The following is a 14,619-nucleotide window of genomic DNA, read 5'->3' as shown; positions in this document are numbered from 1 at the left end:
TATTTTCATGGCAAAATTTGTTTAGGTTTCTGGATTTGACCAAAACTACATTTTCCAAGGTATTCCATTAAACACTGGTTCTCCAGGATGTTACTCATGATAAGAAATCTGTGATCAAGTGAACATCAGGCAAACCCCGGCGTAAAAAAGTTTTTAAAATACTTATTTGTGTACTTAGTTTTACTACATATTTTCTCACAATTTTTAATATGCAAATGGATATTAGGTCTCTCTCAAAGGATGTTTTGCACAATTTCCTATACTTACTTTACATTTGAAAACTTATATCAGAGAACATTTCATGGACTAGAATTTTGGGAAACATCTTTGGCCAGACGCTGAATTAAAGAAACTTGATAGCTACATTTCCCAGAAGCAGCCTTTGGACATGAATTTGCTACCTCCAAACCAAGAGCAAGGCAAAAATTGTAATAGCTTATTTCTTCAGTAATCGCCTCATAAGTTTCCAGGGTCTTCCCTGCAATAACAGTTCTTGAAATATTGGGAGCTGAAATAAGGTAGAGGCAACTGTGAAAAATGCTGGACAGAATTAATAATTTCCCAGAAAGGAAACATTATCTCAGAAGACTGGGTGCATCCAAGTTCTCTGGGTAAGTCAACAATTTACAAAAGGACATACCCAAAGATATTCATTTAGGCTATTAGAAACAGGGACCATCAAAGTTAGAAATGAAGTAAACAGACATCTTGTTCTAAGTCTTTTTTTGTTTTTTGCAGATAACAAAAGTGACTCCCAGAGAGGTTAAGTGGCATACTCCAGGTCATAATTGTCAAAACTGGAGTTAAAATCAGGCCTCATGAGTCTCAATTTCGGTATTTTTTTCCTCTTGTGGGATTTTCCCCCCTTCATTCCGTAAAACAACATGGGCACATAGGATCTTGGGGAAAAAGTACTATAAAGAAGGTATCATCCTTCTGATATAAGGGCAAAAATGTCTTCTTCTAGTCCTGTAGGTCTTAACCTATAGGGAGTAATGACTTCGTTAAAGTTGTAAACTTAAAATAAAATCCTAAGCCCCTACTGACTGAATAGACCCTCTTGTAGCCAAGGGGACTCCAGAAAAACCTTTAAATTGAGTTCCCAGCCACAATGGGACAGGAGGTTAGACACAGTTCATTATACCTCCTCTCTTTTGGGGTTTAGACACAACAACTGATGAGCACTAATATTAAAGTAGAGATCATAAGACTGACAGAACAGACTCTTTGTGGCAATGAGATATGAAATTTTATACAGGACCTAAAACCATGCTAGGCAAGGGGTAAGTCATGCACCCCTACACTTAAAGAATAAACTGTGTTCTAACTGCCACAAAGTTTTTTTTTTTTTTTTTTTTCTCTAGCAGTTAAATAAGGACTGGTCTCAAGCAATATTAAAACAATTACAACTCATCCAGTTCACAGAGGCTGACTAACTGATCCCCTGTTCCATCAACCATAACTACAGTTTTGATGGGACAAGAGACTGATGTCAGTAACTTTCTCCTAATAAGAAGACCACGAACCATGGACTGATGATTCTGGCTGGTTTACAGAGATCACTCTTGCATGCCTCTGTGTCCCAAAAAGGCCTTTTGACATATAGGCTTTAATTGTAAGACATTTAAATATTAAGTCTCCACCTCAAAGTGAACATGGGTTGTATGTTACATGCATGTTTACTTTATACACATGCATCAGAACCACCTTTGTGAATATTCATAGCCTTCTGTAACCTGTTGAATATGTATGTTTAGCCAACCTGTTCAACATAAAGTTCCTATCCCAACCACTCCTCCTTTGAAGTGCCTGTCTCTAGTCTTGTCCAAAGACATGCTTCCCAGGCTGCAGGATGATCACCTTGAAGACTATAACCCTTTACAAGAAATAAAGTCTCCTTTCCTTTTCCAAATTTATAGATTTAAGTTGACAAAACGAATACTCCAAGATCCCATCATCCATATATTCTGTAGATGGAGAGGTGTGGGGCCCAGGATTTGCCTTTTTAACCAGACTCTCAGGTGGCTCTGAAGCAGGTCTTCTGAAAAATGTAGCTTGAGATACACATCTGGTTGATTGTTAATTTTGGTATTAAATCCTAAACCCTTTGATTTGGCACACTACATACAACGCTTACGTAATAAACCAGAGTTAATTCAAAGGAAAAAGTAGAATATGAGAAATCCATTGTGAGCACTGTACATTATATTTATAAATTTTCCTGAATCACATCATCTAACTTAAGTTTGGTTTGCCTAATGTGTGTCTCATTCACTTTTCAGAGACTCTGAGGTTCAAATATAAATAAACAGATCCCTTGTTTTCTGAATGCATTTATTTGGGTGGTGGGAAATGGGCAAAATGCTTTTTCTAGTAAAAGCCTGATAAAAGAAATCTTGACTGTCTTGTTGGTCATGAAGTGGTTCTTAGAAATCAACATTTTGAAGTATTTAAATGCAAATAAATTAGAAGAAGATACATTATATTACCTTCTATGTACATTTGGTTTTAAAATGAAGTAAAAATTGTGCGGTAAAGTAGTCCTGGGCTTTTCCTAACATAGGAGAATTGCCAAGATAAGTAGCTGTATTACAACTGTGATAATCAAACCAGCCAAGGAGTGGGAAATGAGCAACTGTTCCCAGAACTCTCCATTTCCTAGAAATGCACACTACTCTGCCCCTGGTCTTCATGCCTTTTTAACCCCTTACCCAATCTTTTCTTCTAACACCCTTTCTCCAGATCTATGCAGAACAAAAGAGCATGAAGGGAAAGAATTTATCTGATAAATGCTTCCCCAGAGAGACTTGGCATTAAGTCTTCTGCTCAAATCCAAACCCACAACATATCCCAGCATGGGGAGCCTGGAGGGAATTACTGTAGGGACGAGCACGTTAATATTAGCAAATATATTCAATCAGACAGAAAGGAAACTGTATTAATTACTTTCATATGCTCCACAGGAAGATCTCTCTTTTTCTTTCTCCCTCCCATCTCTATCCCTCATTTTTTCCTTTCTCTCTTTCTCTCCCCTCTGTCTCCTCCTGTCTCTCTCCCTTTATTTCTAGTGTCTCCTCCCTTTCCTCCCCATCTTGCACCCTCCCCGCTTCCTTCCTTCTTTCTCTCGCACACACATATACACCAATCCATTTATTGCACATCTTCCTGTTTTCTGTTTAGGAGACAGAACAATCACATTACACTGTATTTCTCTCTCTTCTCTGCTTTTGGGGATAGCACTTATCTATTAGGATAATATATCCAAATGGTCTCCAAACTGATCAAAGACGGCTTACTAAATTTGTCATCAGTGTTGGAGATGTCTGCTCAACCACCTGAATGGTGAGGGGTGAGTTTGCTCATAAGTTGACATTTGTGCTGGTTGTCTTCCATTTCCCCACCCCAACCCCTCTCTTCTATTCTCTGTACCCTAGGAAGCTGTCCTTCAGGGTTTGTATCAGTGGGCTCCCTTGCTCTCTGTTAGTTGAATCTGGCTAATGAAAGGCTCCCACAGGAGAATAGAAAACGGGAGGAGGGCAAGGTCTGGATATTTATTCTCAGGCTTACTTCCTGCTAGGATAGCACAAATTGACTACATTCCTCCACAGGTTTCATTAGGTGACCCTTCTATATAGCTGCCTTCACCAGGTTCTGGTAATCACTCCCTCCCCTGCTTCTTCAGTTTTGTTGACAGTCCCAGAATACTACACTCTCCCTTTAAGGGTTGTTTTTTTCTCTCACGCCATTGAAATGTGTGGTCTCTTTCCTGCAAAGATCCTGGATAATAAGCATTCAACCTACAAATTATATTCCAGTTTTTATTTAAGTGAGATAGTAAGAACTGACATTTGAAAGCTTAAATTTCTATTTACCACTCTATACTTAGCACCTAATAATGGTGCCTGGCACATGGTGACTAGTCACTAATTATTTATTAAAAGATTTAACAAATTAACTGTGTGTTTAGACTCAAATATAAAGATGTAAAACTATTACATGTAATTTTTTGTACCTACATTTATACTCCCTTGCCACAAATTTATTATATTGCTTTGACAGTGCATAGGTAAGTGTGGTTTTTCTTCCCCACAAGAAAATATGTTCCACCCTCATCAGAAAAAAAGAAAAAACAGAAAACAAGAGTTATCCGTCATATACATACTTCACAGATGGTGAAGATGCCTTTTCTCAAATGATAATTGCCTATGGACTTTTCATACTTTTACTGAATCCAGAATTTATTTTGCCCTTTGGATGAGTATACAGAGCCACTATTTGGTGTATCATATTAATAATGGAATGATGGGTACACAAACCATAGCGTGAGTCAAAGAAAGGGTCCAGCTTCTCTCTCTTGTATTTGCCTCATAACCACTTTGTTGGCTGGCCAAACTAGACTCCAAATGAGTAACCTAGTGACTTTGTTCTTACGTGTACTGCACACATTAGAATATCCATTTGAGGCCTATGCCTTTTGCTCATATGCTTCCCTTAGTGGCTTCTGCATGGCTGAAAGTGTCTGTAATCAGTCATAAGTGTGCAGAGTAGCTCTCTCAGGAAAGAAGTCAATGAGCAAACGCTTCACGCAACAGTCAGGACAGCATCCTAGGCGTTAATTCCAAAGAGAGCCCAGAATGCTTCCAAAGACCTTGTTATTGAGGCTTCATCAAACACAGTTCAATTTTTAAGATCCTGTTCCACAATGGCTGATGCAACATAGCAAGAAAATTATCCGACACCATCAAAAACAAACAAATGACTATTTTTTTTTCTTATTCTAAACCTAACTGCCCCAACTGAACACATTATACTGTCCATTCATTAAGCACCAAGAGACCTGAATATTGTTGCCATCTAAGTCTCAGATTATCAGCAAAATTGACTGAATTATCCTTCAGGACATGGAGGACCAGCAAGCTCTATAAACTAAGGATAAAATATTTAAGTTCATTCAATAATGAAAATTAAGGATATGGGGTCACCCAGAATCAATCAAGGAGCAATGCAGTACTTTCTCAAAGACTAAAAAAATTATGGGCTTCCATTTCTGGTGCACTTAACCTGCCATGTTGTGAGACCAAATGCTCTTTTAAATACTTATTCTAAAATAGGAAATCATTTCAGTACTATTGTGCAATGAACCTTGCAACTATAGTAACTGGACAAGAAAAATACATCAGAAATGGCAGTCATATTATCTTCAGTTAAATTTAAGGTTGTCCTTTATAGGACTAAGTTAAATTTGTTCTATTTCTCTTACTTGGTTTATTTTTTTAAATGAATCCAAGAAAATAATCAGAGATGGGATTTGAATGTGTAAAGATAATTCCTTCCCACAAATGGCTCCCTCTTTGTTTTCTATTTAGGAATATGAAATAGTCATTTCAGGTTGGAAATTTCCCCACCGAACTAATAAAAGGAAAACCAACGGAGGCATATGACATCTACATTATGGGTACTCTGGTAGGAATCTGAGATGCCCGAATTTCTCTAACTTGTTTCTTCCATTTAGAAAATCAAGCAGCTGTTTTCACAATACACAGTAAGTATTGACTATAAAAGAAAAATGGAGGAATTGCAATAATAATTCAAATTATCTGTATATTAGTAACAGTTGAAAACAAATAATTCACGCTCATGGTATCATTTGATCCTCAGTACAACCCAAGTGAGGTAGGTAAAGGCAGAAGAAAATCTGAGGCACAGATAGGTGGAGACATCTTTTCTCAAAAATGGCTGAACCAGGACATGAACATAGGTCTTCTGGATCCAAGTTCAGGGCTCTTTCCACTATACTACCCTGTCACTATGGAATAAAAGACATGCTGACAGACTTATTGGAATATGCTTTACCAGGGCGCACTAGAATGCTGTAGATGCCCTCTTGATGCCACTTCAAATCCCCAAAAAACCTTGTGGGTCCACAGTAGGAGCCTAGTATATACAAATGTGTTGATTGGTGTTCATACAGCACACAAAAGTTGTATGAACACCAACCAACACATTTGTATAATAAATTGTGACACAGCCAGTGATTTTTGATGTTCAAAAATCTTCATCAATATTGTCTCTGAACGAAACTATCATATATGTTTCCCTTTGTTACTCCCAGCCTTTCCTTTCAATAACCTTTTCCCCCTATTGTCTTGTTTTATAATGCCTTGCACCATCAATATTCTTCCACAGTGCCAGACTACAACCAAATACTCTCATTCAAATTATGGAGTAAAAGACTAATTGGGCTTACTGTCATTTCCATCAAGTGGTTTTAATATGAAATAAAATCTTTAATCCAAGAACAGAAGCAACAGTGCTGTAATTTTAGCCATTATAATAGCAAGCTAGGTTAGAATAGTTATTGGGCAAGGGATTTCTTTCAAGGGCTTGGGTACTATTGAAATCAGGCCACGTGCATGTTACTGCACTTAAAGTAAGAGTGACACTGACTCTAATCTGCCACCATGGACCATACTACCCAAGAGAGGCGCTCCCTTGAGCTTTACCTCTCTAGAAGTGCTTAACAATTACCCTTTTGAATTGGAAATACATGTAATGATCAGCATTCAAGAAGCGTGCAGAGAAAAGTAACTTTTCTTCCTACCCCTGTCTCCCTGGCATCCAGTCACCTTTCTTAGAAGCGCCTGATATTTCCACTCTCTTGTGTATCTTTTAGGGACATTCTATTGCATATATAAACACAACATTTGTGCATATATATAGACATACTAATATATACATAGTCCCCCATGCTGTATGTACTTTGCAAGGTAATTTTATAATAATTTATCCTAAAATAAATCTATTCTTCCTTTCCTTCTTTCTATTCTCCCTTAGTTGTCCTTGAATTTCTTCAATGAATGGTTCCCACTGATAACTATAGCCTATACATTTAGCCAAGAGTAATTTCCCTAATGAGAGTGTCAACTGTCTCGAAATTGGGCTTAGTTCTAGGCCATTTTAAAATGACTGCTTTCATAATTAAAAGATAATGTCTCAAAAAATCATATGCTGTATTATTATCATTTTAAAAGTTTTATAATTGACAACTCTGACTCATATTTGACATTTGTAGACACCTGAAAACTCTTTTTCTGTATACTTTTTAACAATTACTCTCATATGTTTCAATGTGGGTTTAGTACCATTAGGGCTTTTTTTCATCTCAGCCATTAAAGAGTGATTTACCTCAGGCCTCTTGATTAATTAAGGGAGACCTAGAATTAAGGGAGGATACGAATTCTTCTGTGAGGACGGTAACTGTCAAGCAGATAATCCAGATAATTCCATAATCACTTCCAAGGTGATTTATAATTGGGCCAATTACTGTCTGTATTTCCTAATAAAACCACAATGTCAGCATGACCATGAAGTTACTTTTTCAGGTGCCTGGAGGCTTCTGCTACTTTCTGCACTCAGGCACAATGCTTCTGATACTTGCAAGCATTTTGGTCTTCTTTCTCAGGTTCCATAGTAATGTCTGATGCCCACCAGGCTGATCAAAGAAATGGCGATGATGGGGTTGCATTATCACTAACTGAAAGAAGCACCCTTTCCAAGTGTCCCCGCTGGACGCTTGTGCTCAAGCACCTTCTATAGGGATTGGTATTCACAACATTTGAACTTTAGCTCCACTTGGCTACAGACATGATCATTTTCAAGGGGCAAAATCTGAAGACCTCTGGTTTCATGGAAGTGGATCTATGATACTTGAAACACCTCTTGAGCTGCTAGCTCTTTGGAAATTGCAGAAAAACATATTTCAGGCAAATGTAGGTTTTAATGTCACACATTACACTTTCCAACTTAGGTCTCTAGATGTGGGAAAAAATAGTGTGCATGGCAGGCACAAAGAAGTGGAATGAATAATTATCTCCTGGCATTATCTACTCTAGATTCTATCCCAAAAAGAATGTTTTAGTGAAATGTATTTATTCACATTGGGATGAAAACTAGGATGTAACGCTAAGTTAATTTTATTTTCAAAGAAAATTTCATTAAAACACATAAAGGCTTTGTTTCAAAAAGAAAGAAACAGAACTAATGCATTTTGCCCAGATTTGAACATTTCATTAAATGCCTAATGTTTAAAGTGCATTTTCAAGATACAATAATGCTGACAGAAGAATATCTGATAGGATGATGGAATAACACCATGATAAATCAACTGAAAATGAGACAAATCACCTAAGTGGGGAAAGAGGCTCATCTCTTGATATAGAATCAACATTTACCATGGTTTCAGAACCAGGTAATTGTGAATGGATGTAGCTTGTGTTTTTATCTGAATTGAGGATTTTCACTGAATGTATGTTTTGACAAGATCTGAAACAGGTCTCTATGGATCTTATAGATAAAATTCAATTGACAACTCTGACTCATGACTTTGTTTATACACTTGTGCTTCAACACATCAGAAAAGCTGTTTTTTTTCCCTGTAGTTTCTAAGAATATCTCTCAATTACAGAGTCTAAGTCTGAATCATTTCTGGTAGTTATCTTTTCTAGCTTACATCCATTTTTCCTTCTTATATATATGCCCATTATGACATCTTTCAAAGCCCATCAGGGATATGGAATAGACATGCGATATTTTACTGACTTAAATGTATACAGGAAAAATTCTTTCCAATAAGAAAAATTATATGTATGCATTTCTTTTGCCCTTGCCAATGCAGGGTAGCAAGGTAAACAGAGAAATATGCTAATATTTAATAAGAATTCTAGAATAACCATTCTGTTGACCTCAGTGGCCCATATTTGGCTCTTGATTTTATTCTGGTGGTCAAATTTTGCCCTTCTATCTTCTTATCAGTCACCATTATTTTAATTGTCAACATCATCATCAGTATCATGTTTATAGCTATCACAGACAATTGCTTTTTCACAGTTACAGGGAGACTGTCACTATTCTATATGCAATCACATTTCCTAATCTCTTTCATTTCTACTGACTATATTAAATTCCTCATTGATACATTACTAATCAACTATGGTAAGTATTATAGTGTTTATCTAAGCCTCCTCCTTGTTACAAGTTCCCTATTTTCTCTGTCTTCTCTTTCCTTCTCTTCACCTCAGCTAAGATCATCTTTGCTTGCCACTATGACTACTGGTTGGTCTCTCAAAAGTTACCACCCTCACATTCTACTACAACAACTAGTTGGAAGCACTAATCTTCATAATTGATCTACCTTTTCCTCTCTGTCTTTGTTCTAATTTCCTTATCCTGGAGAAAAGGATAACTTATTTTCCCTACACTACCAATATTTTATGTGTGTATGTATATATAAAATAAGGTACTTCCCTGCCCTCTCAGATGTGGTGTGGGAGTGGATTGATAAAATATAAATATGTAGAAGGATATTAGACATTTAAAATTCCATGGGAACTTCAAGAAAAAATTATTTTAGTCTAAAATAATGGGGAGTGTTTTAAATCCAGGAATAACCAAGCTCCCCCAAATGAAGAGAACTTTGGGAGATGTCAGATAATTGATCTGATATAAATGGTCTATGTAAATAAATTTTATGAAGAGGTAGCAGTGTTCATTGAAGTGAAGAGTTAAAGGGAGAGGGAGATAAAACTCAATGAAGCCCACTAACGTTAGAGTCTTCTGTGATATCCGCCCCATTTCTTTTTTATAAGTCATTAAAATATCCTGTACTTAGACTTTTAAGTAGTAGATACATCGAAAAAAAAAAAAAACAAACGTGGCCACACTTTGCTGAACCTGACATTCTCCTCATTTATTTATCCTTTGGAACCATGATAGATATCATTTCCCAAAGGTGATATCCCCAGAAGAACCAGGAAAAAATTGGACGTGGAAACGATGGCTCATTCTTGTGTGGTCACTTAAAGTAGCAATGTCAACATGCGTGTTTGTTTTATTACCCTTTGCACTTTCCTGCCCTTTTGAAAAAGTATTTTTAGAAAGAAATGAATAACAGCTATGAAACAAGATGCTTGTAAACGTGAAACAATTTTCCATCTCTGAACCTTCTCTATAAAGCTTTCCATGAATATCTTAATAGGAAATTATCTTTCCATTTCTTGAAATCCTGTAGCAATTTACCTATATTTCCTAATGGTATTTTCCTATTTCTATCTAATAGTAAAAGTATGCATGTAACATCTCCTCCCTCCACTAAAATTTTTGATAAAAGCACCTAAACTGTTTCATCTCCCAATTTTACAAAGCACCCAACAGTTAGTATTCTGCAGATAATCCAGACTCAAAAGTTGTTGAGTGGCTTAGTGGATAAATATATGAACAAGCAATCCCATTGAAAGCTGGTTCTCAGTTTGTTATTCACAAGATTTTATTTCAAATACTGACTTCCAAAGCAATGACCACAAAATTAAGAAATGGGATGAACATGAAGATTTTTTTTTTCAGAAAAACTTCTCTGAATGTAGTTCAGTTGTCTCTCTTGGAGATACTTAAAAAATACTGTTTCGCCAAAATTCTGACATATTTCTTTATAAAATATGCTCATAGCTGGGTATACTCAGAGGTGTAACATTTAAAGAAGAAATGAATTTAAAATTTAGTTTTCATGCTTATATTTGCCAATAATACAAATTAATCAATACTGAAGAAAAGTGTGCCATTAAATTGCCAATAAACAAAAGTAAGCAATGCATGAATTGCTATATAATATCCAGAACATTATAGGTTTCTCCTTTTACAAAATGTTATAAACACTTCATAATGCATTATGTTAAATTTCATTACAAGAAAAAGACAACATCACTTAAACTATGTATTTAAAAATTAAAGCATCAACATGATTCAATTATTAATAATTGATTCTTATTCGTTTTTTTCTGATTCAGAATAAAAATAAACTAAATATATTTAAAAAGCATTTCTGCAGACTATTAACTACATTTTTGTAATGTTCAACAAATAAAAACAAAAAACATTGGTTTGCTTCTAATTGAACAAAGAAAGTATCCACCATCTTTGACATGTGCACTTTACAATTCTGTGATCTCTGTTGATTTCAAATAAACAATTTCAAATAAACAATGAGAATACTTAAACAAAAGGGAACAAAAAATTAGAACCTCTTCTTACAAAGTCTAAAAATTAAAGAGGCCTGAAAGTATGTAAAGTGGCATATTTTATAGAGATTTAAACTCTACTTTGATGTAGGTATTTAAAATCAAAACCAAATATTTTGGAGTAACCATTGAAACTTGCATGCATCCTGGTAGATATTCAAGCAAGTCAAGTCTGTCACTTGCTCTTGTATTCACTTTCAGCCACATTCCCACTTACGAAAAAATAGGGACTATGGCCATAATTTATGACACTAATTTTATTCGTGAAATAGAACACAAACTAGGAAAGTTTTCAAATGTGGGAAGTGACAGGTAAAATGAAAATATCAGTAACTGGTGCAAAATAACAGCAAAATGAACACTATACTTGTCATTTTAATTAAAAGCTCTGAAAATGTTTTTCAGTTAACTATTCAAACATCTAGAAGATTTCTCAAAGGCTTAATGTACGTTTAAGTGGAACCTACCTTTAAAATTTGGCCTGATTCTTGCATCATATCCTGATGTCCTTCCCATTAACTTGTCCAAGAAATCTGAAGGAGATAGGGTCTGTGAAGGTTGTTTTCCAGACCTGGAGTCATGGTCTTTGCAGAAAGCCGTCCTAAACACATCATTAACTCTTTTAGCAACAATTTCATTTGCATCCCTTAAGAACTAATGCTCACTGCATTTTTAACATTACATTTTGGTAAAGATATTTGATATGTTAGTATGAAGAAAACTAGAAAAATCCAAACTCTTTGGCCAACTTCTGAACTTGTACATGTTCTAAAGTTAACTTTAAATGATGGGAACTATAAATCCTGAGTCACATCTCTCAAGTTTCCAAACTTTAACCATAAGATGTTTGAGAACAGACAATGTAGTTTTAGGTTGTAGATTTTATGTATATATAGTTAAAACTATTCAGAAAAATGAGATGTTTTTTCAATTCGTGTGATTGTCTTAAAATCATTTCTATCTGACTTAAAAAATTGTTTCAGCATTTCAGCCCTAAATATAAGTCCTCTACTTTTTATAAGAAATATACAATAAGATGGGCAGAACAAACTTATTATTTCATTGCTTATTTTCCCATCTGCTAGTTCTAATCCAACTATCAACTATTAATATTTTTCAATGTGATATCTAAAAGAGAACCTTCATTTGGACATTTCATTTCATTTTAAAATAGGTCAACAGTGAGCATGTATGTGACTTCTATTATTTTATCAGTTATTTATATATAAGCATTTAAATTGTTGGCTCTCTAAAAAATATTAATGAAAACACACTTCTAAATCATTTTGACTTTTTATCACCAAAACACTGAAAGTTGGTTAAAAATTTCTCAGATTTTCATTTTCCTGTTAAAAGTAATAAAGAGCTTATTACACATAGCGTATTTGCTTTGTAGCAAAATTAATTATTTCACAATACATAGTGGTTAACTGAAATTTCTTCCCTAAACTATATATTTTATAAGCTTTGTTTTCAATAGTTTAACAAATAGTGTCTTCTGAATTCTATCACTAAGAAAATACCACATTCTTGCCCGTTTTTCAAAGAAGGGGTATTCAAAATAAGTGCAAAGATGATATAAATATTTTGTAGGAGTTAAAAATTGATATGATCATGCATAAATACTCACATTCTCATATGCAGAATCATCTGATTAATCAAGTATTATTTGATTATGATGGTGGTGGTGGTGAGGATGATGATGATGATGATGATGATGATGATTCTAATAAAAACCAGCCTATATTTTTTCTTAATCATAGTAGGAGGTGTAAACCTGAAAGGAACATAGTGGGTTTTCCCGGTATTCATAGCATTATTACTATGTGTTCCATTTATCTTGGTTCTGTGAAAAAATGCCATAAAATTTAATGAAAATTAAATTTAGAGTCCTATACTTTGTTGTAAGAGCATCTCCTGTCTCTGCTGAGTCTTTTACTCTCTGTCATTAGATGACTATATTACTTACTGGTAATGATTTGATATTTTGAGGTATCAATTGATTTGATAACTATTCGCAAACTATGTAGAAAATGCAAGCATGAAAATAGTAATTTCTCACTTTAATTATGCATACTCCACTTCTCATACGTACATAAATACAATTATGTCATATTAATTAAATTTTGGTAGGCAATCAATTTCCAAACAGATTGAATAGTAGAATATAGTAGTAAAAAGAAATTTTTGATATTTCAAGAAAATTCCTAAATTGTAATCCTCATAGTATGCCTCCAGTTTCTGAAATATAATAGAAGTCTCAAGTTGGCTGAGAATTAGGGATCTTTTATATTTTATCTAAAATGAGCATGCTCCTGCCAAATTAATATAATCATCTTATATGAAAAACACTGCACCCAATATCCCTTTAAATTACTTTCAGAAAAATTTGAAAGCAAAAATATCACCCTTATATAGAAATGTAAAGAGCATGCAACTCATCAGACTACCTTAATATCACATTGGCTGTGAAAATGTGTGTTGAATTGCATAGAGTGCGGCTATGCATCATAAAACTTGCTTTTGTGAAAATTTACCACCCTCCCACTATTATTAGGCTCTTAAAATGAACAAAATATATATAACTTTCCTCTATAAAATTAAAATAATATAGTCCAGGGCACAGAGAAATACATAACAATTACATGACACATTCTCTTTTAAACAATTTAAATATCAACATGCAAAGTCGTTTCACCTACCTGAAGTGGTTTGTCTCTAAGAAAAATGCAAACAAGGCTGTCAAAATGTTCACTAGCTGCCGGTTCATTCCTGTTTCTGTGTTGCTTGTGGAAAATATCCCGAAATGATTCCAGAAAGATGCTAGGACAAAGTATCTCTTTACTGTCCAGATTCAAAATTTGGCAGGAACCTAGTTTCCTTGAAAATCAAAAAGAGATTTGGTTTTGTACAGTTTGCTGAGAAAAAAGAAAAAGTGCCAGTCCTGGGCATCATGGTCAGGTCAAACCGAGGCTTGGGACCATCAGCTAACCCAGAAAGACAAAGCCTCAGAACTGATGAATCCCCCAGCTCCTTTTCCTGAATAATAAAAATGCTTCTACCTTAATCGCATCACCATGCAAAGGGAGTTGGTGACAATGCCATGCTAGATAGCTGTGGCTTTTGTTTTATATCTTTTCTGTTTAGCAAAGCCCTTTTTCTAGAAAATGTTTCCTATTAAAAAGAAGTTGCAAATGAGAGAGAAGAAAGGACTCTGCGCGCTGGAGTGGGTGGGGGAAAGAGAGAAAAATTGCTGAGATCCTGTGCTGGAATGAGGGCTATAGAAAGAGACGGAGACGTGATCTTACCCAGCCTATAAATTTCAGCACTCGGACAGCTCCAAGCTCTGAAGTGCGCATGTTTCCTTTTTCAGTTGCTTGGGGCGGGGGTCGGGGAAAAGCATTCAAGAGGGGACGTGCCTGCTGTTCGAAGGCAAAGAGTAGCCATTCAGCGAGGGGGTACTGAAGGGGGTACGATGACAGCAAGAGGAGAACAGAGGTCTGGAGAGGGTGAGGGAAGTGGGGTCTGAGCTCCTGGAAATGCTAGCCTG

At 35.4% G+C, this 14,619-nt stretch overlaps 1 protein-coding gene across 1 annotated transcript in view; it reads right to left on the bottom strand.

The window, feature by feature from the left end:
• The window catches only part of GLRA2 (glycine receptor alpha 2), a 230,002-nt gene extending 215,723 nt beyond the window's left edge, over positions 1-14,279 (bottom strand). The window contains 2 exon segments of the mRNA NM_001266926.1: positions 11,537-11,670; positions 13,772-14,279. Of these exon segments, the coding sequence (NP_001253855.1) occupies positions 11,537-11,670; positions 13,772-13,839 (202 nt within the window). The 5' untranslated portion in view covers positions 13,840-14,279.
• Positions 14,280-14,619: the final 340 nt, after the last annotated feature.

The sequence above is a fragment of the Macaca mulatta genome, chromosome X (genome assembly GCF_049350105.2).
Source record: "Macaca mulatta isolate MMU2019108-1 chromosome X, T2T-MMU8v2.0, whole genome shotgun sequence".
NCBI lineage: Eukaryota > Metazoa > Chordata > Mammalia > Primates > Cercopithecidae > Macaca > Macaca mulatta.
The sequence above is the reverse complement of the archived record's forward strand: the minus strand, read 5'-3'. Positions and strand labels throughout refer to the sequence as shown.